Genomic DNA, 27,549 nt, shown 5'->3' with positions numbered 1-27,549 from the left:
TTGTCAAAAAATTCAATTTTAAAAAAGATTGTCGAAAATGTCAATTTTTTGAAAAGGTTGTCAAAAAATCTCAATTTTTCAAAATTAATGCTGTCAAAAAATGTCAATTTTTCAAGAAGTTGTCAAAAAAATATCAATTTTTGCAAAAATTGTCAAAAAATATCAATTTTTGAAAAAGGTTGTCAAAAAATGACAATTTTTTTAAAAGGTTTTCTGAAATCACAATTTTTGAAATAGGTTGTCAAAAAGTCTCAATTTTTCCATAAGTTGTCAAAAAATGTCTTATTTTTTGAAAAAATTGTCTAAAAAGCTTAATTTTTGAAAAAGTTGTCAAAAAGGTCAAGTTTTAAAGAAGGTTGTCAAAAAATGCCAATTTTTCAACACGTGGTCAAAAATCTCAATTTTTTTAAAAAATTGTCTAAAAATTTCAATTTGTAAAAAAGGTTGTCAAAAAATGTCAATTTTTTGAAAAGGTTGTCAAAAAATCTCAATTTTTCAAAATGCTGTCAAAAAATGTCAATTGTTTAAGAAGTTGTCAAAAAAATATCAATTTTTGCAAAAGTTGTCAAAAAATGTCAATTTTTGAAACAGTTGTCAAAAAATGACAATTTTTGAAACAGTTGTCAAAAAATGACAATTTTTTTAAAAGGTTTTCTGGAATCACAATTTTTGAAATAGGTTGTCAAAAAGTATCAATTTTTCAAAAAGTTGTCAAAAAATGTCTTATTTTTTGAAAAAATTTGTCTAAGAAGCTTAATTTTTGAAAAAGTTGTCAAAAAAGTCAATTTTTCAAAAAGTTGTCAAAAAATATCAAGTTTTAAAAAAGGTTGTCAAAAAATGTCAATTTTTCAACAAGTGGTCAAAAATCTCAATTTTTTTAAAAATTGTCTAAAAATCTCAATTTTTGAAAAAGTTGTCAAAAAATCTCAATTTCTTAAAAAGGTTGTCAAAAATCTCAATTTTTTAAAAATTGTCTAAAAATCTCAATTTGTAAAAAAGGTTGTCTAAAAATCTCAATTAAGTATTGTAAAAAAGTTGTCAAAAATGTCAATTTTTCAAAAAGTTGTCAAAAATGTCAATTTCTCAACAAGTTGTCAAAAATATCAATTTTTAAAAAAGGTTGTCAAAAAATTTCAATTTTTGAAAAACTTGTCGAAAAATGTCATTTTTGCAAAAAGTTGTCTAAAAAGGTTGTCAGAAATCTCATTTTTAAAAAAAATTGTCTAAAAATCTCGATTTGTAAAAAAAGTTGTCAAAAAATGTCAATTTTGAAAAAGTTGTCAAAAATGTCAATTTTTGAAACAATTGTCAAAATTTAATTTTTAAAAAAAGTTGTCAGAAATGTCAATTTTTGAAAAGATTGTCTAAAAATCTTGATTTTTGAAAAAGTTTGTCTAAAATATCAAATTTTGAAAAAGTTGTAAAAAAATCTCAATTTTTGAAAATTGTACTCTGAATTTTCCCATTTTCTTCTATGTACTTAGTTTACTCCTGAAATAGAAAAATTTTGATCCAGCAAAATTCCAACTCGAATAAATTTCCACTTAACCAACCATCGGTGGCGTTCTCGTTGATCCGTACTATAATGAATACAAAATGCTGACGTAGTTTGAGCATTTTCAATTCAATTTTTCATCTACTAATTACGCTGTTTTTGTGATTTCCAGGTCGAAGTTCTCGGACAAAGTATATACGAATTGAGCCACCCTTGCGATCATGCCGAAATAAAAGAAATGTTATCCACCAAAGACGTCAACGTCCAAAAATCTTACTTCCTTCGAATGAAGTGGAGTCCAAAAGGACGATCGGTTAATTGTAATAAAGCGACTCAATATAAGGTAATTTCATGCCTCGATCATGGGTTTGTGATTTTGCGATCAATCTCTACAGCTCGTTTTTTGCTGTACGTTCAAATTATAACTAACTGTATGGATTTTGTTTTCAGGTCATTCACTATACCGGTCGTGTAATGCCAACTAAACCACCTCAGGTCGATCAAGACGCAAATAATAACGCTGCTACCTCAGAAGACGGCGACTCGAACTCGATCGTGGCCAATACTCCGGCTTACCATTTCATCGGTATAGGCGAAGCGATTTGGCACCCGGCTAATATCGAGATACCTCTCGGAATTAATACTTTTCTGAGTAAGCACTCGCTGGACATGAAGTACACGTACGCCGACGAAAGGTAATTATCACCGAATGTGACTGGAAAAATGGTTTCTCTTGGTTCTTCTATCTGTTTGTCTTCTTTACGTCTATTTTAATGTTGGTATTTTGCTGTATACGCAGTATTGAGGTAAAGATTATATCGGCACTGGGTAAATGTAGCAAAAAGACGGATTTACGAGTGCGTTTATCGGTGAACGCCTTTTATAGCGTGCACTCTTTGGATATGAAGTTCGCAGAAGTCGATAATAGGTAAACAAAAATTTCAAAAATTGATCCTCTCTGCCAGTGTGTGCAGGTTTTGGGATATTTTACTCGTATCATTATCGAACTAATGCTGGATTGTTATGAAATGGGTGATATTTGAATATTATGAGCATGTTGGCTGGTGTCGCGTATAAATATTTTTCAAAAAAAAAAATAATAACTGGTGTTTTTTTTTATTTATTTATTTTTTTTAAAAAGCTTTTTATATCGCTAATCAAGGGTATTGTATTGGATTGCAGTTTTCTAACATAGACAATTCTTTTTTTTTCGAACACAACTTCCCACTTGACGAAAATAAAAATACACTGTTTACGGGTACCTTTCAAGGTAAAATTATTATAAATAAGCGAGACCGGCGTGATTCTTAGAATTGTCAGCGGTTGAAAATTGGTCGTGTTTTTTTTCGGCAAACGCCCTTTGTGAACTGATAATTCGCAGAAGAGAAGAACATAGAACGCTCGATAAATTGAAATAAATGTCGTTTTAATTTGTTTCGTCGCTGTATGTATCGAAGCACTTCCTACATGAAGAATGATTAGTTCGGAGTTACTACTATGTTTGCTGTTGAAAAAAAAAATACTAATTATCATTTTAGCCTTGTCGGTTTTTGCCAAGTTCGCTTTTGAACCCAAATGACCGCGAAAAAGTGAAAAAATTTGGTTGAAAAGTGATGCTGTGATTTGGACAATTTTTTCAATTTTTTTCATATTTTTGAAAATGAGATTTTTTTCATATTTTTGAAAATGAGAGTTTAAAAAAATTATTCATGTAGCGATGATAATTTCTTGTTTCATTTTTGTATTTCAAGTTTGAAGTGTTCACAATGAAATGAAATCTGTGGAGGAACATTCGCAAGGTGCCCAAAGTCTTTGGAAAACTGAGAAAATTCCAGAAATTATACTCTTCTAGAGAAATTAACAAATGTCGCAGAATTTTGCTTTCATTTCAAATTTCTGCCCCTATTTTTCTAATTATCATGGGTTGTAAATGCCCCTGCTGTCTTCTGATTTTTCGTTTTGATTTTTTAATCGAAAAATATTTTTAAGTCGGATGATTTTTCGCCATTTTAAAGAGTTTTGGTGCGCAGAATTCTTTTCAAATGAGCTCCAGTCGAGTCAAAATTATTTTTTGAAGTTCGGTTTCTTGTATTTTCATTTAATTCTCGGATTCGAGAAGTCAGTAGGATGCCAAAATGTACATAAAATTAGTGAAATACAAATTTTCAACGCGTTTTTCACCCCTCCCCCTTTCTTTCCACATTTTGTTTAGAGATTCTGTCACCTAAAATATAATTGCAGTGTTTTTTTCAATTTTTTTTAGCCAAAAAAAAGTCTTAAATTGAATGAATTTAGTTATTGGGGAGTGATAAAAATTGGAATTTTTAAAATGAGAGCCTCCTAGACCCTTTTCTCTTCATGACAGCCTCAAAATTTTGACATTTTCCTCCAAAAATTAATTTATTTGAAAATCTAAACGCTTAAGTGAGTCTTCTTTATACTTTTTTTTTTTTTTTGAAAATTGAAGAAAAAAATTTGAAAAAGGTGAAGAGGTCAGAAATTTTGTGTTTTCGACTTGTATTGCAAAACAAAATTTCAAAGTATATTTTTTTCAAATTTAATTTTAATAAAAATTGTGCATTGAAAAATCTCAGTTTTTCATTTTTTGACTGCTTTAAATTTTTGAAATATTTTGCTTTGATAATTTTGTTAACGTTATTGAGTTTTTTTTTTTTTTTTGAAGAGGAGGGGGTGGAAGGGTAGTATTAGGTCATTTTTAATTTTGAAATTAATGTCATTTAAAGTATTGAATCTTTTTGGTTTTGAGATTTTGTAATTTAAAAAAAACTGTGAGGTCCTTTAAAAAAAAAAAAGGTTTAAGACGACTCACAGTACTGGGCACTCCGCTAATCTATCCCATCACCTCCTCCCCCCCACCCCCGGAAATGAATCAACATTTTCGGCTCATCGAAAATTAGTGAATAAAGTTAAGAAACAAAATTACAAAATAATGTGCTGAAAGATTCAATACTCGAGTTTGGTAACTTTTCATGACTTGATCGCTGAAGTTGATTTTTCCAGGGATACATTTTTTCCCAGATTTTTTTTCTCAAAGGAAGTGAACTGATAAAAGAAAGCTATTTTCTTATCTCATTGATTTTTGAAAAATAGATTCTAAATATTTGCATGATTTTTAAGAAAATCTGTAATATTTTCCAGGTGTTTTTTTTCTATTTTTAAATCGATTTTTGTACATTTTTATGGAAACGTTTTTGATAAATTTTTGGTTTGTTTTGTTTAGTTTTTGAATTTATATTATTTTTATATGATTTTTCAAAGAAAATTTGTAATGTAGATTTTTGTATGTTTTTCAGGAGATTTTTCCATTTTGAATGGATTTTTTCTGAATTCTTTGAATTAAATGTATTTTAATGAAATAATTCAAAAAATGGCATCTTCCCTGATATGAATAATTTGGGATTGTAATAATTATGGTCTTTGACTTGGTGTTATTTTAATCCTCCAATTTTTTTTTGAAGTGAGAGGAGGGGGTACTTTTGTTGTTTGAAATGGAGATAAGAAATGTGGTTCAGTTTTTGAAGAAAAGTCAAATGGAATGTACAACTGATTGATTAAGAACTTGGTACTTAACTTACATTACGAAATATTAAAAATTATTCGATGCACGTGATAGGCTGGTAGTATAGGTATTATTTAATCGTAATTGTATTGTTAAAACAAAAAGGTTATTTATTGCGCTAAACAGCACTCATTTGACATGTGATATGTATTATTTCAGAATTGTGGAATTTTTCGGCTACAATCCGGACGCGCTGATTAAAAAATCCATCTACGATTATCATCATGCTCAAGATACGGCGGTGATAAAAAACTGCTTCAAAAACCGTAAGTGTGCCTAATGAGGCGTAATTATTATTTTGTTATTTTTATTCGCGTTAATTAGGCTAGGGTATCGAAGAATACACACGTAAGTATATTGAGAGCTAAAAAGTTGTGCATTTGGAGAATATTCTTATCGCTGGTTCCTTCGCAGATTGAAGGTTTTTTCGATAAAAATTACGTGTACCGCTGGTGGGTTTATTGACACGCGCCGAACGATTTCAAGGCTTTTTGAATTAATTTGATTTTTTTTTCTCTATCTTTTTTTTTTTTTTTTTTTGCTTTTTATCGAAATCGAAACGATGAACGTAGAGAGTTTGGAAATAATAAACAGCCTAGAGATAAGCGAACAAATATAGATTTTTTTTCTTCATTAATACCAAAATTTTAATTCTATCGGAATACAAGACTGGTCACTTTTTTTCGTTTCAATGTTCAAGGTTTTTTTTTTTTTTTTTTGAATGGATCTAGTTTAGAATATGTAATTTGAAATGGAATGATTACGAGTACGAAATGATTCTACGTTTATAAAGCAAATTGCTCCAATATTTTTTTTTCGATGATTTTTTTTTTAATTTGTAATTTTTTGGATAGGTAGTTGAATTTTTTAATTGAACGCAATTCGGTGTAAATTTTGATAATTTTTGGCCACCTGGCACCTGGTTCAATTAGATTATTTTTTAAATGTTGAACTTTTTCTTCAAAATTATCAATATAATGCGAGGAAAGAGTTGGTCAGTGTTGGCGCCAAGGGACGAGAGATATTCAGTCCGTTATGCATATGCACGTGTGTATTTTTAGAGTTAATCCAATTAACTAGGTGGTAATTTGAAAAAAATATTAATTTACGTATTTTATCGGAACTCTAGCTTTTATCTGTCGTCGTGTCGATCGTTAAATGAAGCTTTCGATTTTATTGGCCATAATGTTGACTTTGCTTTGTTAAGAAGTAATTAAGCAAAAAGCATAAATCGGAATTGATTAGAAATCGAACATTTGAATTTTGATTATGTTGCATTTTCAAATTAGATATTAAACTGTTAATGGCAAAATGCATCGATAGGTGAAAAATTTTCCAATCATTTCGATTCAGGGATTGAAATGGAAGAATTTTTTCAAATTTGAATTAATGTGATTTTTTTCTTGAATTTTTTCAAAAAATTGACATATTTTCAAATGACTTGAAATTTTGGTATTTTTTGTAGTGCTTTTTTGAAAAATTTTGCGCATTAAATTATCAAACAAATTAAAAGTATTACTTACTTGAGCATTTTTTTTTTTTTTTTTTTTTTTTATTAAATACTGATGATGATAAAATGTACCCTGTACTTTCTGCTTCGACTGCACACCTACCTACGTCAAACGATGAAAAAATTTTCATATTTCGTGTATTTTTACTCAATTGAAAGATATCGCAAATTTCATAATTCAATTGAAATTTTGATACCCTTTACTTACGTCATCATCATCGTCAAAAACGATTAGAATTTTTTTGGCCAATCTGAATTTCAACTCAGAACGAAGACGATCGACGACTGCGAATTATGTTCATCGAAAAAAAAAACAACAATGAAGATAAAAAATATTAAAAGAATAATCAATTCTTCGTTAATTGGAATTTTTCAATTTTATTTTATTGATTATGATTATTGATACTGAAATTGCGACGTATAAAAGTTGTTGATGTTTTGTTTTTTTTGTTTATTTTTGCAGTTTTTGAAAAAGGTCAGTCGCAGACGGAACGATATAGATTTTTAGCCCTCGGTGGCGGTTATAAGTGGGTCGTGACTCAAGTCACGTTAATTTATAGTAATAATCAAAAGCCATTGAGCGTCGTTTGCGTCAACTTCATCGTTAGGTAAGTGTTTTGGAATCTGTACACCATTTTATCTTGTTATGTGTATTGTTAGGGTGGTTTTTATTTTGTAAGTTTTTTTTTTTTGGCTTTCTACTCTCAACCACAAGTTGTTAAATTTTTTGAGAAAATAATACCATACTTGTTGAGATTCTCCCTCTCCTCTCCTCCCCTCAACCCTTCATCAAAAAAGTCGTGCAAGGAGTTTCCCCAAGTTGAAAATAAAAAACAAAAAAATATCATTTCTGGTTAGAATTTTCTAAAATTCAAAAAAAAAAAAAAAAAACCGAGGTCACAATTTTCAAAGAATTTTTTTCCCATAGAAAACTTTAAGGGATGCGAGTGAAAAATTCATCCAAAAATTTTCATATGAATAGTACGAGGCGCCCTTATCACATTTATAAGTTGAATTGGACTAAAAATATGACAATAGCATTAGCACAAAGCTCAAAATTGTCGTTCGTGTCGCTGAAATAAGAATGGAAAAAAACTTGAAAACGAACCTTATCGCTTTAACGAACGTTTGAGTTGGCCAAGTAGTCCTCGACGACGAGTTCATATACTCGTTATCTTGAGGGTGGAAAGTTCACCCACAGCTACTAGCACCTATCCTATACCTATTTATTCGTTCCTAGACCTAATATTCTGTTATCGAGAGTGTGTGTGGATGTGGGAGGTGAAAATGTTTTCCACGTTTTATCGAACGGTTTCGAAAATTTCTCCAAATTAATTGCTACCTAGCGTTGGAATCGTCTGCTGGTAATAAATCATCGACCAGCATCGAGCTTCGATTTTTTCCTCCCCTCGTCCTCGTCTCTGCTTGCGTGCTTCGTCGCGTCGTCTTTGTGACGCGTCACAGACATCCTCACTCGAAAATCGTTCATTTTTCCTGCTTCGTGTGTAGTACGAGAGACGAGCTTAATTTCTCATTTAAATTTATTTCGACGACGTAAAATTTCGAAATTATTGGTAATACATATTTAATCGAGTGTATAATATTATTTGGATTACTTAAGTGTGTAACCAGACGACTCGACGTGCCAATTGCTGGCTTATATGTACTACTTGTTACGTAACGTATAATATGTGATGTGACAAATACGAGTAGGTACTATGCTACATGAGCTATATACAAAGACTACAGACACTGACAGGTGCATTGTTTCGTGTACAATTCCATTCGACGACTTCATCTTCAAAGGTGCGCGTTCATTCGACCAGAATTAATGCGAACGAGCGATTCCTCTCAAGAGTCTATTCTACCTACTATATATGAGAAGATTTCATTCCATTAACCCTTTTTCAAGATGAGAATAGTGCGCGGTCGGGGTTATTTGAATTTGGCTAAAAGTTGAGAATGTCGAATACGACGAATTTGGATGATATCCAGGTTTGTTTTGGATTTCTCGTCGTGGTGCTATGTGTCGTATTTGTATATGTATACTGAGCTTACGACTTACGTTCACGAATACTGAGCGAGCCGAGCGAGAATTAGCTGACGAATAATTCGCGAGTCGACGATGAAATTGTATCGAGGATTTTACGAGGCCATTGATCTTGTAGTTGTCTCGAAATGGACGTATCGAGCGAAGGGATTAAATTAGATGAGAGACTTGTAGTCTTATTGGATTTTTTTTTCTTCAAATGTGAGCTCGAATTTTTCTAGTTTGAAGTTACTAGAGTAGATAATGATATTTTTTAAAGCTATTGCAATTCTTGAAATTATTTGAGTGTTACCTTCTTTCTCTGATCTCGGCCTCTTCATTCAGTTCGTGATGCCTTCTACTTTGATTTTGAGGTTATGTGTAGTTTACTAGAAAAAAATTTCAAAAAAATTGTATAAATATAGTGCAGAAAAATTTTAAAGTAGAAACTACAGAAACACAACGAAATTAACAAGAAATTCGTGGAAAAAATTCCAGCAAATTCGAAAAACTTGTAAAATATTGGAAAATTGCGCAAATTATCGACTAACATTCGTAAAATTACTGAAAGGTTAGGTCGAATGGTCGCATAATTGGTCACAGATCAAGAAAAAATTGAAAAAGTATCGTTAATGTAGTGTAAAAAAATCTAAAATGAGTTACAAAATCGGAGAAGCTGACAAAATTCCATCAAAATTTAACAAAATTGCTGAAAATGGCGAAAAAATTTATAAAATATTGATATTTTTTTGTTAAGTATCTGAAAATGGCGAATATTGACAAAATATATCGAATTTGTTAGAAAAATTATAGTTTGGACTGTCCGATGGTAGCGGGGATGATAAGGGGGGGGGGGGTGATTTAATATTTTAAAACTTTGAAAATACCTATTTTTTTAAAATACGAAATATTGTCAAATTTGAGAATCATTGATTCCCAAATTGAAAATAAATTTTTTGGCCTGTAAAGGAGGTTTGAATGCTTCTGAATTTTTTCAACGTTCAAAGTTTTGGTATTTTATATATTTTTTTAAAACTACTTTTTCATATTTTGTTCAATTTTTTTGCATTTTTATTTTTAAAAAAATTGGCTTTTGGGTCATTCCACGTCAATTGAACCAAGAAGTGGTAGGTGGGTTCGGCGATTTTTTTGAAATTTTTCCTGTGGAAAGACCTTCCGAAGGGATGACCAATGGCGCAAATCGCAGCCCTCTAGCTCATTTTTGACGGCAGCCAGGGGGTGTCAAAGTTTTCAGTGAACCTAAAATATCATCCATTTCAGCAGTGGATTGCTCGATAACCGCGATACCTACAAAAATGGAACTTTTCCCCATAGTTAGAGGTTTTGAAAGGCTTTTTGGTGATGTCATAAAAATCAGTGTTGCCACTTTTTTTCGTACAAAAAATTAGCTCAAAAAGTTTCAAAACCTAATTTTCATATCGTTCCGACTCTCAAAAATTCTGAAAAAAATATATTATGGACAACTATTCATGCTGAACAACATATTAAAAAATTGGGATGGTAACTTGTAACAAAGTCGATTTAAAAAAATTTAAACTTTGCGAAAAAATGCGATTTTTTGATTTAAAACATGAAAAAAAGTTTTTATTGGTAAAGTTGACCCATTTGACCCCTATTTTCACGTATCTGTTGAAAAAGTTGAAAAAACCCCTTTCAATCAATAAAATGAACTTTTCACAAAAAAATCATAATTTGAAAAAATTCAATTTTCAATTTCAAACATCAAAAAAAGCTTAAATTTATTCAGTTGTCTTATTTTGACCACTTTCTGACGTATTTCATGAAAAAGTTGATAAAAATCTCACTCACAGCAAAAAAAATGAAATTTGCTTTTTTTTGAATTTTTTTGAATTTTGATTTTTTTGTGATGAGTTAATTTCACCGAGTGAAGGGGTTTTTTCAACTTTCTCAACAGATACGTAAAAATAGGGATCAAATGGATCAACTTTACCAATCAAAACTTTATTTCATGTTTTAAATCAAAAAATCACATTTTTTCGCAAAGTTTAAATTTTTTTAAATCGACTTTGTTACAAGTTACCATCCCAATTTTTTAATATGTTGTTCAGCATGAACAGTTGTCCATAATATATTTTTTTCAGAATTTTTGAGAGTCGGAACGATATGAAAATTACGTTTTGAAACTTTTTGAGCTAATTTTTTGTACGAAAAAAAGTGGCAACACTGATTTTTATGATACCACCAAAAAGCCTTTCAAAACTTCTAACTATGGGAAAAAGTTCCATTTTTGTAGGTATCGCGGTTATCGAGCAATTCTCTGCTGAAATGGATGATATTTTAAGTTCACTGAAAACTTTGACACTCCCTGGCTGCCGTTAAAAATGAGCTAGAGGGCTGCGATTTGCGCCATTGGTCATCCCTTCGGAAGGTCTTTCCAGAGGAAAAATTTCAAAAAAATCGCCGAACCCACCTACCACTTCTTGGTCCGATTGACGTGGAATGACCCTTTTTTGATCAACTTTTCGTCAGAGGTTTGCTTTTTTCCTAGGTATTCATTTGGGAAACCTTTTTTCAATATTATGAGTATTTTATGCATTTTTTTGCAATTTTCAGTAATTTGCCTGTAATTTGGGCCACATGTATAAATTTTTGTAATATTTTCATGATATTTTATCATATGTATTATTTTCTCCCGATTTTTCAACTTTTTAAAAACCCATTAATTTTCTGATTTTATGATAATTTTTCAAAAATTTTAGTGTTTTTCCTTTTATTGCTTGATTTTAGTTTGGAAAAATGTTTTCAATTTTTTATTTTTCGAGCAATAGATTTTTACAAAAAAATTTTATAGGTAATTTACGTGTAAATTAGGGCAAATTTTGAATGTTCTGGAAATGTTTTCATTATTCTACTCGTACATGGTTTTGATGATTTATGCTTATATTTTTAACTTTTTCTTTCGAGAATTTTTTCCTGCATTTTTTTCAAACTTCTCGCCTTCTTCCTGCAAACTTTGCCGTTGTTCCTGCCTTTTATTTGCTTTTTTGCCCAATAAACTTTAAAATTTTTTTATTTATTCCCACTTTTATAAAGTTTTGAAAAATTTAGGCTCGAGTTTTCGTTATTTTAAATTTTTTTTTTCGTGAAATCAAAATACAGTCAATAAATGATAATTTTTTTTGAAATGATTAATCTGAAGTATTCAACCCCCCCCCCTTTACCTTCGTTTCGCCCTGAGATTATTTTATCTTAACAAAGGAGACATTCCAAAAGGCTTGCTAAAATTCATATTATTTCGATTTTTGGAGAATTTTGAAAGTTCCAAGTTTAATCCATATCCCATTAAGAAAAATTGATTAAATTGAAGTAAATATGGACTAAAATTTAATTTATATTTCATTTTCGCCTTCCCGAGTCGATTGGTGATGGTTTTCGATCCGTTTTGGAGTATCCAGCGAATTTTCAAATTCTCCCATTTTCGGGAGAAAAAATCCATAAATACTCGTATACTGAAAATGATTCGTTTTTTAGAAAAAAAAAACTATGTAGGAATATTAAAGTAAAATACTGAAAATTTTCAAAATTTCTGTAAAATGATTCTATAGTTTAATAATATTAATGCATAATGAAAATATTTATTTACTACTCCTAAAAATAAAACACACGAAATATTACCTCTATTTCGCATGCGAACATTATACACAATACATCAAGAGGCGCTTGCTAATTAACCCATTTATACATTAAAATGCCATCTCGTATTCGCCATCATCATTTTTTCCCAAAGCGCAAAATTTATTAAGTAAATACCTCGTAATATACGCTCGAAACAATTTTTTTTTCTCTCGCCAAGTTCAAAAAATACAATTAAAGGTGAAGGAAGGAAGGCGGTTTGCGAAAATTCCACGTGCGGTGGCGCTTCTTATCATCATTTTCATAACGATTCATTATTATGTGTATCGATATTAATGTAAATGTAGAGCTGCTCGTATACCTTTCTTTACCTACCTACCTACCTACCTACCTACAGCTGTAATCTGCAACTTAAATCTTGCCAACTTTGCTGGCTTTCGGATTGGGAATATAAGCTCTTAATTGCGTATTTTCTTTCATTCTTATTTTTTTCCAATTTTTTTTCTTTATCGCTTTTATCGTGTTACACTGACGTTAAGCCGTTATTTGAATAATTTAACGCAAAAGTTGCGCTAATTATTACCGAAATCGAAATATGTACGCTGATATTATTTAGCGTGTAGTTTTAATTTTTTTTTTTTAAATCCAATTTTTCTCGAATCGTTCTTTTTATTTTTTCGGCGTGTCTTTGAAGACCGGACCGGACGGTGGTGGAGTAGTCGTGTGGATTTTCAAATTTTTGTGTCGATTTTTATACCTACTTACATATCGTTTTGGACGATTGTTTTCATGTTGTTTTTTTTGTTAATGTGGTGTAATATTGTGTGATTGGTTTTTTTTTCACTTTCGAGTGTGAAAGGATTATTTACCTTTGTTGAGAGTAAGTTTTTAATGATTTTTGTCTGGTTTTTATCCTCTCTATTAAGTATTGTAAATTTGATGTTTCGATTTTTTTATTGTCAAGTATTTTTCGTAATTTTTTTTTTGTAGATCAATAATTTGGAATTTTTTTTTTTGGGGGGGGGGTGTTTATAATTACCGGATTATTACAACATTATTGGATGAAAAATTAAATTAATGTGAAAAATATCGCTAAAATGGTACTGATTTTGAAATTTTAAATGATTTTTGAAAATTTTATGCAGTAGTTTAAACTCTACTGAAATTATATAGGTATTCAGCTGCATTTTAATTTTTATTGAATCATTTTTTCAAAAAAATTGAACAATTTCGTTGGTTAGATTTTTAATTTGACAAAAATGGTCATTTTACCCCGATTGAAATGAAATTTTTGAATTTTTTTTCTAAAAATATTGTGCATTGGAAGTCCTACGAATATTTTTAGTTATTGGAAAAATTTCGATTCGAGCCCTCCCTCCCCTCCAATTTTGAAAATTAAATACGTTGGCACCCTCAAATTCATTTTTTGGGGGGATTTTCATCAAAACTATTCAAAATCAAACCTCAGTAAAAAGAATGAAAATTTTTCAAAATTGAAAATGAAACAGACAATGTGCACCCAAAGTTCAATTTCCATTTCCTGAGGACCCCCCCCCCCCTCTATTCCAAAAAGTCCTCCATTGAAAATTTTTTTGGACCAAAGTTGTCCATTGATATCTCATCAATATTTGCAGATTGTCATTGTCATGATGGAAATTTTGGTGTAACGGTAACCCCCCCCCCCGCTCGATAAAATTAGAGTATGGTTTTTCTTCAAAAAATCAGTTCTCATTTTTTTGTGATATTTTGAGCACCCAGCTTCACGACTTGTAAAAGGATTTAATAAAAAAAAAAACTCATTGAAAATTTCATTTTGAAAGGCCATAGTAGAAGAGAGTGCGTAGTTCATAATGCAATAATGCGAATCGCTGCTTTTATCTTGGCATTAAGTAAAGGAAGATGAAATTCGATAATTTCTCGAATAGCGTTCGGTATATTTACAGTAAAAGCTTTGGGGATCGAAGTGGAGCGAAGTTGAACTTTCAATGAGTATTAATAATGTCGGCTCGTCAGAAAAGTAACGAATTGCATTTGCTCGGCTTTTAATTAACGAATTAATTTGCGAAATATTTTCTCACCGCATCGACGACGAACGAACGACGAAGGCGTTATTTTAATTATTTTGCATCCATTAGTGGAAGGAAAAAATGAATCGATTGAAAAATTGAAACTTCTAGATTACTCGTATTTTTTGTTGCTTCTCTGTATTTTTTTCTTCTTCTCTTCTTTATTAGTATTTTGAATACTGATTTTTTCGCATTATGTAGTTTTATCTTTTCGATTGTTGTTTTTATGATGACGTCATAGGCGATTGCCAAATATTCGACGTCATGCGTCAGAACAAAATGGAAGGATAAGATTGGTTATCGTTTTTACGTTCGGTTTTGCTATTGTATGTATAAGATTTTCAGGTGCGAACGAAGAAAAAAAAATCAACTAATCGCATTGCTAAGGTATAATGAAGTCGTCCTTCCGAGCAGTTAGGCCCTTTTTCATCCTCGTACTCCTTTGTACATGCTATAAGGCGATACGAATTATTCGTTAGAAAGAGTTGGAATAGCATTTTAAATCGATATGCGTTTTCATTGCCTTACCTTACCTTACCTACCTTTGGCAAAAGTATTTGGTCGTATTGACGTTTTCGTTATGTTACGTACCCCTTCATGCTCTCTGCTCTCACCTGTTCAGCGTACGGTTTCGACGACGACGACGCTATTATTATGATTATGAATCATCGAAAATACCTGCAGCCTTTTATAACTACGTTATGAGGTAATAGAGAGATAAGAGAGAAGCAAAGGCAGATAATAATGAGAAAACGTGTTCGGAATCGACGACAAAAATTCGCTCGTCGTCGCACGAATGAAAAATGCCATTTTATTTTATTCGCCTCATATCTTCTTGCGATTGTGTTGGTTTACTTTTTATCAGAGAAACCTACATGTAGATTTACATACACGCTACGTACGTATGTGTACGTAAGTTGAGAATTATTATATTACATATTTCTTATCAGTTTCATAATTATTTGATATAAATGTACCGTATGTACATAAATGTAATGATTCCAAAAGATGAGAGAGAGAGAGAATTTTGACGAATTTTATCGACAGCTGATACGGTTTAAATGTAAAAAAAGAGATAAACAAGGCGATATGTTTTATTAAAAAAAATGTAATTAGCAGTATTGACCTCGATTTGGTGGCCAAGGCCGTGTTAGACTCCACTTTGGCCATTTTTCGCCTTTCTTTTGGTGTTCGGAATTGTTACGCTCGTGTAAGAAGGAACGAAGGTTTTTGGTGATTTAAGAGGGGATTTCGGATGGATTGTGGTTTCTTCCTGGTACACCTTGTGAAAGAAACGGACCCTTTGGAATATTTGGTAGGGTCTTTATTTTGGAGTTTGATTTTTTTAGGTTACATCCCCTTGAAGATTTGGAAAGTAGGCAATAATCAATTATCAATCAACATTTCAAAGGCTGAAGTACGATTTACAATTTTTCATGATTTTTTTAGGTTACATCCCCTTGAAGATTTGGAAAGTAGGCAATAATCAATTATCAATCAACATTTCAAAGGCTGAAGTACGATTTCCGATTTTTCGTGAAGTTTTGAAAATCAAATTTGGGTCAAAAAAGAGGAAAGAAAACAATAAAAATTTTACCAAATTGATTTTATAAAGCTGAAATTTAGCGTGTGCTCTATTTTCGATCATCAAAATCGATTGGAAACTATTTCGAACCATTTTGAGTAATTCTGGAGTCTTCGGTTGATTTTTGAAAACATAAATTTCCATAAAATTTTACCCAATCCAGCACCATTAAATGTTTATATGTAGCTTTTTTGAAATTGTAGGAGTCAATGATCTCAACATTTTGAAATTGAGGTCTAATGTTGTAAATTTTAATCTTCCAACTGTGTTGGATGGAATTTTGTGGAAATTTCAATTTTCAAAAATGTGCCGGAAGCTGGAAGCTCCCAAACTACTCAAAATTATTGAGAAGTCAAAAATGTAGGTTTCAATATATTATATCAAATTTCTGATTTCTTTATCAAATCGGCGAGATTTTGATTTCTTCATACAGTTTGGGTTCAAATATTTTCAATAATTTACTAAAACATGGAATAATTTTTCAAACTTGCAATTTTGGTTGATGATGTATTTTTGAAAGCCTTTTTAATTTAAATTTGTTCGGTTCAAAAATTGTTCAACAATTTGGAATACTTTCTTTGTACGTCTAAAGAATGTTGTGCTGGCAGCTTCTAAAATTTGATTAAAAAAATTTCAAAATGAAAAAATTCAAATTAGCGAGAGAAAAAATTTTCGGGTCTGAAATTTTTCCAAATGATTTTCTTTTTATAAAAATGTCTTTTGTCCCCGAGCTATACTTATTGGTTTTCTTGTACGGGGTGTCTGCAGGTGGTTAAAGTAGGGAAAAAGCAGTGATTTTCAGAAATTATTTTGATTGTAAGGTAGTGAAAAATGTAAAAGTGGGAAATTCGATTTTCCACACCAAAAAAAGATATGTGAATTTAAAAATGGGTTGTGAAAATATTGAAAAAGTACTTAATGAAAAAAATGAAAAAATTCAAACTCGTAACAAAAACCTTCAAATCATTGAAAAATAGTACATTACATTACTAGATTAATAAAGTGGGTGATTATGAACGAGTGCAAAGTTACTGCGCGAGTCGAAGACGAGCGCTGTAACTTTGCACGAGTTCATAATCACACACTTTATTAATCGCGTAGTGTAAGGTGCTTTACATAATAAACACTCGTAACCTCACCATTTTACACTTCTGTTGTTTAGATGCAAAAAATGTGCGTCTATGAGTGACCAAACTTCACCGGTTAAATTTGTTAAATTATGTCCAAACGTAACACGTACGTAATGGCGAGTTTCGCGGCGTTGCCACATAACACTAGGGATATAATACGCTCATTATGTACGTGTTTGACCCGACATTAGGTCGCTCATAATGACGTACATTTTGCATCTAGCGACAGAGGTGTAATGATGAGATTACGAGTGTGTATTACGTAAAGTTCATTTTTGATGAAATTGGCAGCAGTGTTGGAATATTTGACGTCAGTATAGCTGGATTTTTTTGAAATTTTTTTTTGTGAAACTGAAAAAATTTGATTTTGTTAATTTTTTTGTGAGTGGGGTGACGGGGAAGGAGAAGGAGGTCGAGTGAAAAGCGTTCAGAAAATGTGGCTGAGAAAAAGTAGCGAAATAGTAGTGATTTTTTCAAAAAAAAATTCTCATGATTGATTTCAAATTGATGAAAACATCAACTCAAATGTAAAAAATTACAAATTCCAAACCAAAAATAAAAAATTGATCGGATGGGGGGGGGGAGGGAGGGCTTAAAATATTTTGAAAGGTAGTGATTTTCGGTCAATAAATTCCTGTGGAAGACCCTGTTATATTAAAGCTCCACAATTTGACAGAAATTACAAAAATACAACATCAAAGTTTGTAAAAATGTTTTGAAAATTTTCCTTTTTGTTCAGAATCCTTTAAAACGGCGATCTCCACGAGAAAATAGCTCTTTTGGAATCCCAAACAATCTTGATCTCATCCATAAAATAGAGGTTCCCTAAGTTGAAAAAGATAAAAAAATGAAACTAATTCAAGTGGGTAAAGTTTTGTTCAATTTTCAATTTCTTTGGCAGAATTATTTTACGTACGTGTCCCATCCGATTATTTTTTAAAAAGGGCCCAAGTTCTACTTTTTCATCATCTGGGGGGGGGGCGAAGGGGAGATCAGATTCATTTCTTGATGAAAATTGGCCAAATACAAGGATTACCTAATAAAATATAATAAAAACATGAACATTTCACCTTTTTTCAACATTTTCTCGTGTTTTTAATAGCGTGAGTTCTTTTTCATCAGGTGGGAGGGGGGGGGGGTGTTGAAATTTTCAAATGGTGCATTTCCCATGAAAATAGGCCAAATTCAAGGGTTGGAATATAAAACGTATAAATTTCAAATTTCTTATCATTTTTTAAATTTTTTACATGAAATTTTTTGAACCCCGGAATTTTGCAATTGAACTGCTGAAATTTTTTCAATTTCCTAATTTGAAAATCGTGATTTTTTTTCTAAATATTGTAGGTAATACATAAGTGAGCATATGTTAACCCTGAGTAGTACTTCACACCGTATGTGCTTGTTATTTAACAAATACACGTGAAACGAAATGAAAACGACGACGAAGAAAATAATTTGGCCGCGTCACGTCACCCCACCGCCCTGCATTGCCTTGGCGAACTTACACAGTACACGTATAGTGTACGATTATGTGAAAACTTTGCGAGAGAGCAGAAAAGGGTTATCGCTGGGTGGAAAAAATTTCAAAAAGAAAGAAAGAAGGAGAGAGAATGAAAAAAAAAAGAAGAAAGTGTTTTACACGTGGCCTTAAAGAATCCGTGCTTTAAATTTCCGTTATCTCGCATTTATGCAGCGTGTGGATATTTTTATTCGGCCAAAAAGTCAAGGTTTTCGAGCGCGGTTATTTTTGGCGCCCGAGTCCGAACCGAATCGAGTTGGGAGCGATGTCGGGGGTTGTTTTATCGCTTAATTTTGGACAAAAAAGATAAAGAGATGAGTGAAGGGGGAGGGGAAGGCAGAGGTTCTATGTTTAGATCTATTGATTTTGGGAGTGATTTTCCTTTTGAGGGAGAGGAAGAGAGGAGAGGTCGTATGCGTGGTGTTTGTTTTTGCTGGGGTTTCTTCAAGATTTTGTATACGATGAATATAGGAGGTGATTGGGAGAGGGAGGGTTTGGCAGGATAGAAATGTTACATTTTTAAAACTTGGGAAAATATTCGAAGCGGAAATTGTACGAGTACGACGACGTCAACTTACGAAAGTGTCATTTTTCTCGAAATGAAAAGTAAAAATGGAGGCTTTGTGGTATGAATAGAGTCGACGATGAGGGTAAAAATGGCCATATTTATTGACCTTTTTCCATTGAAAAAATAATCAGATTCGGGTATATATTGTATACTACATTGTGTATTAGCTAGTCGTCATTTTTGTTTAAGACTATTTTGAAACGATCGATGGGACATACTATAATTCAAGTGTCGTGAGTCGTTTCAATCGACATGAGTGCAGAATTACTATCGAGGAAAATTCCGTTTCTTTATTCGCTCGAGTATTAACTCGAAAATTTTCCTTAATTTATTTAAGTACTTAGGTATTATTTATTAGATTTTTCGAGGGTGTATTTTTCAGCAAGCGTAATCAAGCTTCTCTAACTTTGCAAAAAATGCTTGGTATAACCCCCCCCCCCCCCCACTGGCCATACTTATAGTACGGCCTATGACAATAGGAGTAATTGCACACCCCCCCCCCCGATCCACGGGACAACTTTTTTCTTATAGGGGACATCCTAAGGAACATTTTACAGTAAACTTGCCCCAAAAAAAGTTGGCCTTAATTACAAAATGGCGGCCATTTTGATTGACAGGTGAGTTAAAATCGCAGATTTTGCGTTTCAACTATGACTTGCACGAAATTTTTCAAACCTTACAAAGGTAGATCGAAAGATCATTCAAAAATTAATCACCTGTCAAAATTTCAAGTGCTAAAGTGCGGTTTTCGATTTTTGGTGAATTTTTGAAAATCGCATTTAGGCCAAAAATGAGGGGAAAAATTTGAAATTTTACCAAATTGACTAAGAAAGCTGAAATTTGGAATATACCCTATTTTCGACATTCTAAATCGACTGGAAACTGTTTCAACCCGTTTTAAGCAGTTCTGGAGCCTCCAGCAGATTCTTGAAACTCGAAATTCCCACAAAATGCCATCAAATTGGAGTTGTAACGCTGAAATTTATTCTAAAAACGAATTTCAATACGTTACGAAGTACTGCAGGTGAATTTCAAGTCGTTTTGGAGCCTCCAGCGACTTTTTGAAAATTCCTGAAGCCTCCAGCAGATTTTTGAAACTTTGAATTTTCACAAAATTTCATGAAAATGGAGATGGAAAGCTGAAATTTACTCTATACTCCAATTTTAACACCCTCTGAAGATGACTTCAGGTGGGTTCAAGTCATTTTAGAGCCTCCAGCGACTTTTTTGAAAATTATTAGAGACTCCAGTAGATTTTTGAAACTTGAAATCTTCCCAAAATTTCATCATACTGAGATGAAGAGTCGAAATTCATTCTGCAAACTAATTTCAATACGCTACGAAGTTGACTGCTGGTGGATTTCAAGTCGTTTTGGAGCCTCCAGCAACTTTTTGAAAGGTTGTATGGCGTTTTTTTTGGAAAATGGAAATTTCCTAAAAGTAGCTGGAAGCTTCAAAACCATTTGAAACCACCATGTAGTCTGCGAAGTAAATTTCAGCTTGCCAACTCCATTTGATAAATTAATGTTGCGGGAATTTCAAGTTCCAAAAATCTACTGGAGGCTCCAGTAATTTTCAAAAAAGTCGCTGGAGGCTCTAAAATGACTTGAACCCACCTGAAGTCGTTTTCAGGCTCGTAGAGTTGTTGCTAGGTTTTCATGAAAATTAAAAATTTGGCCTCTCCTCCCTCTGAGTTGGAAATCAAATCATCAAATCATACTGAGAGCCTCCAAGTTGAAAAAAATATTTGAAAAAAAAATTTCGGCATCTCCTCCCTCTTAGTTGGAAATTCTGCTCTTTTTAATTTTTTTTTGTTTTTAGAACAATTTCTGTTGAAAAAGTTCCTAAGTATGATGATAATTTTATTAAAAACGCTCAAAATAAGTTGAAAAATTTTTAAAACAAAAAACTCAAGTGGTGTAAAAATATTGTAAACCCCCTCCCCTCTCGAAAAAATATTGAAATACCACATGACACTGGAAAAGCGGAATATTTACGTCTCCTCCCTCTCCCCCCCCCAAAAAAAATTGCAAAATTCCTCGCCAATGAAAAATTGAAATATTGAAGGTATTTATGACACCTTTCTCCTTTCGGAAAAATCTTAGAATGTCTAAAGACATTGAAAAAAGAGAAAAATTGACATGTAAATTATTGAACCACCACCCCCTCCCCCTCATCATAAAAAGGTTGCGAGGTTTTACTTTTTGAAAAATGTCCAGTGCTGCCAAAGTCCTGGCTTTTCATTTTGAGAATTTGTTAGACACCTTGCTATTTTTTCCGAATTTTTAGAGAGGTTCCATTTTGAGGAGGGGATAGATTGTTTTCAGATATGGGGAGGTGTTTTCCTGAAAAGATTATGATTAATCACTGGAAATCAGACGCATAAATTGAATTTTTTTTATTGAAATGTGCTTCGATCGCGAGTGGACTTTCACCCTTCCTCCTCCATCCTTCTATTCCCTTGAGGTGTCCGCCTCCGATTTGAACGGGACCGCGATTTTTGGAAAGAGCATGTTCTAAAACCCCCAAATCCAAATTTTCAGCTGGCCAAGTTCATTTTTCGATTTTTGGCGAATTTTTGAAAATCCAAAATTGACTATTTCTGTGATTTATGCCTTTTTAAAAAAGTACGTACTTGATCAATAAAAATGTTCAAAATAAGTCCTAAAACTGATATTAACCCCCCAAATCCAAATTTCGCCATTTCCAGCTATTCTGGAGGCTCCAGCGCGATTTTTCAATTTCTCCAAAATTTTCAATTTGCTCCAGAAAGCGTGAATAGGAAGTTGGGCAGCTAAAACTCGAGTTGTGTGTTATACTCGACCTGTTAAACGAATTTATCCACATTTGAGCCGATTCTGGAGCGGACACCTCAAGAGTGGTTTTTGACCAGCTTTTTTTTCAAAATAAAAATATTCAAAAATCAAAAATTTCTCGTTTGCGAGAAAATTTTTGAAATTTGCGCGAATCGCAGTATTTTGTCATGAACTAACCCCACGAGGGCGAATTTCGCCATTTCCAGCCTTTCTTGGGCCTCCCTTTAATTTTTGGATAGTTTTATTATGAAAAAAATCTGGTCAAAAACCCACTCTTGAGGTGTCCGCTCCAGAATCGGCTCAAATGTGGATAAATTCGTTAAACAGGTCGAGTATAACACACAACTCGAGTTTCAGCTGCCCAACTTCATATTCACGCCTTCTGGAGCAAATTGAAAATATTGGAGAAATTGAAAAATCGCGCTGGAGGCTCCAGAATGGCTTGAAATGACGAAATTTGGATTTTGTGTGAGGGCGGATATTAGTTTTAGAACTTATTTTGAACATTTTTACCGATCAAGTACGTATCTACTTTTTTTTAAAAAAAAAAGCATAAATCACCAAAATAGTCAATTTTGGATTTTCAAAAATTCGCCAAAAATCGAAAAATGAACTTGGGCAGCTGAAAATTTGGATTTGGGGGTTTTAGAACATGCTCTTTCCAAAAATCGCGGTCTCGTTCAAATCGGAGGCGGACACCTCAAGAGGTTCCCTTGTTAGCAATTCGACAAGTCCTCCAATTGCCATGCATCATAGCTAGTGAAATAAAATTGAGGGTTAATAGTGGACTTTGTAACATTGTGATTTAAACGAACCAATTAAAAATACTGATCCAATTTTTAAACTAATATTGGAAGGAGAGAGGGGGATTAATTTCGTTATTACCTAATCTCTCTATCTTTTTCGTACGGTATAGTTTTGAATCAAAGTTCGCAAATTGTACTTCCTTGTACTAATTATTATGCAAAAACGCGATAGTTGAAAGAGGAAAATGGCATTGAATGAGTTTCCTCCCCCTTTCTCCCTTGTCTGAACATGAATTATGCCATACTATATAGTATTTCTGAAGTAAGAAGATTATTTATTTACATTCGCGCGTACGGCATAATACGATAAAATGCTTAATGTGTTACGGAACATTTCTCTTCGTTTTTAGTATATCTTTTCTTTTTCTCTTGCATTTAGTACATAGTACACTACACACTTCGACGTAGGTACGGTTGTCTTGTTACTTTTGCTGCTAATGCTGCGACCGAGGAGCTACGTATAATGTATATAGTATATTGATGTAAAATACGAGTAATTCAAAAGCCATAAATGTGCGGTCTGTCAACACGTCATCATCGTCGTATTCGTCGCTAAAGTCGGCTTTTCTTTTTGAATTATGCCTGAGTTTTTGTTTCGGTGCTTATGATTTATGGCAAAAATTGTACTGTACCTTACTTACTTTTTTTTGAATAAAGATGAAGCTATGTATGTACCCGAAGCTCGGAGTAGCCTAATGTAAAAATGAAAGGGATTCGTTCGTGTTATAGGAATGTGTGTGGAAAGTTTATGATAGGAACGAGTTGTTTGGTAAATTTACCGTCCGCGCTGCTCGCATGCATAATATGTAAGTATTTTTGCGGTATCGAAAATTGCTAAAAATAGTCGCCACAGAAACGAACATTTTTGGTTGGGCGTTACCTTGTCCTTAAGTTGAGATGGCACCGAAACACGTATAGGATTAATTATGTTTTCATTTTTCTACCGTATAGCTTTTTCTCGCCTTCTTCTGTCTTACTCTCTCTGTCTCACTCTCTCTTTTTGTATCTATTGTGAAGTTCGGGCGAGGTATTTACAAGACGCTTTGGGCATCTTGAAAAGTTTTCTGTAAGTTTCAAAACTTTACATATGCTTACAAGTTGTTTGACGAATACGTTAATCACTTTCAAGGTTATACTCGTGTATTTGTTAGGCCGCAATGGCGATCGACCGGCCGGTCGCGTGAGTCTGTGATGTGAACTTCTACCTTATCTATATTGCTACCTGATGGTTTGCAGATATCAAACTTTGGACAATTTTTTTTGCAATTTTTTTCAGTTGTTGATTTTGATAGGAAAAAACTCGATGAAAATGTTGCCCTCCCTCTCGACTGAAAATTGAGTTGTATCGAAAAGTCACCCCTCCCCCCTGTCAATCATTCTCAGAAAAATTCGTAATTGTACCCCCCCTCCTCCCCTCCACCCTCAGAGATGAAAAAGTGGATTCGGGTGATTCCATGTTAACCTGTACTGATTCTCATTCCACATTACGCAATATAATAGCTATCTGCATTGATTACGATAAAATTGTTGTCGATCTCAGATCTTCTAATTCATTATTATAAAATTTGCGAAAACATGAAATAATTTTTATCGCGCCAGACACGTTAATTGCGCTAAAGTCTGCTAACGAAGACTGAATTGTAAAATTTTCCATGAATTCTGGACATTTGAAAAATTGAACTTGGACCTCGAGATTGCGATAGAAATTACCTATGTACCTAATACCTATCGCAGTTTACACTCTTCTTATTTATGTGCGTGATGCGTCTGCGTGTGTGAGTGACTAGAGTCGAGTCGAAGTTTGTAGCAGCATCTGCAACAAAAACAACAGCAACGCGCCGCAGTTGTAATTTTTCGGATCATGAATGAATCATGTGATAGCAGCATTATTTTAGAATTACGCGAGGAGGCGCTGATATAATATTCAACTTGAATGATTACCGCGTCGCGTCGCGTCGTTGTATTCAACGCAGTATGTATTAGTAGTACGAGTAGCTAATGTGTAAATAGAAATACCCCAGATAATACAGCGTGTATATGACATTTTTTGCACGCACATTCGACGTGCTGTGATTCTCCTACACGAGTACTTGAACTTACAGAAACTACTTTACTTTTGTATGTAGGTACTTGCTGAAAGTTGACGCGAATCTTGAAAAAAAATGAAAATAACAAAAAACAAACTCGTTGTAGAGAAATTCTGGCTAGTTATATCGTACATATCTAACAAGTTTTTCAAATTTTTATTACGTAGCGTATCTCTATACTGTAATTTGAAACAAATGTGACGTTGGAGCTTTCATGTGAGACTTTTGTCTGTTGGCATCAACAGGGGTTGGGGAGGTATCCGAAATGGTGGAAAAATTTAACCGGATGAAATCAAACCGACAGGCCAGGCAAACAAAATTTCGCGTGCTAAAATGCATTTTTCAATTATTGGTGATTTTTTTAAAATCAAATTTGGGTCAAAAATGCAAAAAAAAATCCAAAATTTACCAAATTGATCTAGAAATCTGAAATTTACTGCGCACCTTATTTTCAATCACCTTAATCGATTGGAAACGATTCCAAATTTTGGATTTTCAAAATTTAGCTGCAAGCTCCAGAACTGGTGAATTTTTTAAAATCAAATTTGAGCCAAAAATGCAAAAAAAAATTCTAAAATTTACCAAATGAAATTGATTTAGAAATCTGAAATTTTGTGAACACCTTATTTTCAACCACCTTCATCGATTGCAAACGATTCCAAATTTTGGATTTTCAAAATTTAGTTGCAGGCTCCAGAACGGGCGAATTTTGAGTTTTCAACTACGTTGGATTAAATGCGAAAATTGCATTTTTCAAAAATGTACTGGTGGTTTTTCAGAATTGCTCAAAAAGGATACCGTAGCTGATTAGTTCGGGTGGGGGGGGGGGGGTTGAATAAATATCCATGTCAAATTTGAGCTTCTTTGATCAATTTGGTGAAATTTTGATTTTTTCCCCCATCTCTGGACCAATTTTGATTTTCAAAAATTCACCTAAAATCGAAAAATGCATCGTATTTTCAAAATTTTTCAAGAAAAAATCGATTATGCCATAAATGAATTGCAGATTTTATCCAACGTTTTGGATTCGCAGTGCCCCCCCCCACTCTCCTACACCTTCATAAAATCATAATTTCAAATAAAAAAATAATTTCAAGAAAATCAATCAGAAAAGGTGAAGTTGCTGTATTAAAAGTGTAGTTTCATCATTTTCACCCAGATACTTATCAGAGTGCACCTTTCTCCTATGGGCTTCTCATGATGAAAAATTATTCGAATTTCATTTTTCTGACATTTTGAACAATATTTCAGGACACTATAAATGAAGGGGCGAGAGTGGAGCTCCAAAAAGCTAGGTAAAATCACCTAACCCGGATGAATTGAAATTTCATCAAAATTTGAGTATTCTCGAAAAGTTGCCCCGAACGTCGTTCAAATGTGTTCAATTTGGCATAGAAATACTTTGAAAGCGTTAAAATCACTAGAAATTATTGCTAAAAACTGATGAAATTTCATCAAAATTTTTCAAAATATATTTGTGCATATTTTTTGTGTTTTTTCATTTTAAGCAGGCCTTTTTTTTTGATCTTTTTTGGGTGCACTGCAGGCAAATTCTGAAAAGTTGTTTTTATTTTATTTTATTTTTTTCAGATTCTTTCATTTTTTTCAGTTCTTATGGTAATTTTTTGATAGGTATTTTCGAAGGTTCCTTGGGAGGAGGGGGACAAAGAACAGCCCTGACAGGCTTTTTTTATCACTTCTTTTTTGGGGACACGCTAGTCCATCTCAAAAGTTGTAAGTCTATATTTTTTTGTACCCCCTCATCCCCTCCCCTAACCCAAAACATCCGAAAAGAATTGATTTTTTCGCAATATCTGTTTAAAAAAAAGTCCTTGTGAATGTGTTTCAAAATTGTCAGACAAAAGTTCTGTTTTTTGCCAAACTTGTCCTAGTCAAAAATCGTCAATTTTTGGAAAATTTATCAAAAAAAGGTTAATTTTTAGCAAAGTGAAAGTAGTCGAGAAGTGTCCATTTGTGGCACAATTGTCAAAATATGTCCTTTTTTGGTAAAGTTAACAAAATGGGTCAATTTTTACCAAAATTAACAAACAGATCTGTTCTCGTAAAGATTGCACAAAAAACATTGGCAAAAAATTGTTGAAAAAATACCGTTTTTTGTCAAAATTGTCAGAGAGTGTCAATTTTTGGTAAATTGACAAAAAGTCAATTCGTCCTCATCTTTGCCAAATTTTCTAAAAAGTTCTTTCCTTTTGTCCAAAGAGCATCGATTTTTGCTTCGACTAACTAAATAGTCTTCTTTTTTCAGTCAAATTTCATTTTTCCCCCAGATTCTTTCATTTTGTTAAGTTTTTATGGAAATTTTCTACGTAGTTTTGAAATTTTCTTTGAGGGCACGCAGCTCAGTGCTTCCACATAAAGCCTCGGGCAGGTTTCTAATAAAGTTTAATGCAATTTTTACCGAGTTCTGTCTTTACAGAAATTTCACCCGGTTTCTGAAAATTTTCACAAAATTTTCATGTAATATTAATGGCAAGAATTTGAGGGAGAATTTCAAAAGTTGGTTGCTGAAGTTGCAAAATACTTCCTTAGTCGCAAATTTTCCTTCAATTTCTTCAACTTTTTTTGCTATAAATCACAAAAATAAAATTTTTGATTCCGTTGCGAATTTTAATCGAGAGCGAACCCGAATCTCGTTACAGGCTGTACGAAGTTTTTTTGACAATATTTCGCTTTCTTGTTGGAAAAGAAGAGAAATTTTTGAAAATTTGTTGGGGAAGAGGGG

At 32.8% G+C, this 27,549-nt stretch overlaps 1 protein-coding gene across 5 annotated transcripts in view; it reads left to right on the top strand.

The window, feature by feature from the left end:
• Window positions 1–27,549, top strand: part of LOC135842270 (hypoxia-inducible factor 1-alpha-like) — a 132,163-nt gene that overhangs the window by 29,854 nt on the left and 74,760 nt on the right. For 4 of the 5 annotated variants that reach the window (XM_065359644.1, XM_065359646.1, XM_065359645.1 and 1 more), the window contains exons 4-8: window positions 1,668–1,838; window positions 1,946–2,190; window positions 2,295–2,423; window positions 5,235–5,341; window positions 7,049–7,193. In XM_065359644.1, the coding sequence (XP_065215716.1) occupies window positions 1,668–1,838; window positions 1,946–2,190; window positions 2,295–2,423; window positions 5,235–5,341; window positions 7,049–7,193 (797 nt within the window). The remainder of the gene's footprint in view (window positions 1–1,667; window positions 1,839–1,945; window positions 2,191–2,294; window positions 2,424–5,234; window positions 5,342–7,048; window positions 7,194–27,549) is intronic. The other variant, XM_065359647.1, reaches the window with a different exon arrangement.

This window comes from Planococcus citri, chromosome 4 (genome assembly GCF_950023065.1).
Source record: "Planococcus citri chromosome 4, ihPlaCitr1.1, whole genome shotgun sequence".
Classification (NCBI taxonomy): Eukaryota; Metazoa; Arthropoda; class Insecta; order Hemiptera; family Pseudococcidae; genus Planococcus; species Planococcus citri.
The sequence above is the reverse complement of the archived record's forward strand: the minus strand, read 5'-3'. Positions and strand labels throughout refer to the sequence as shown.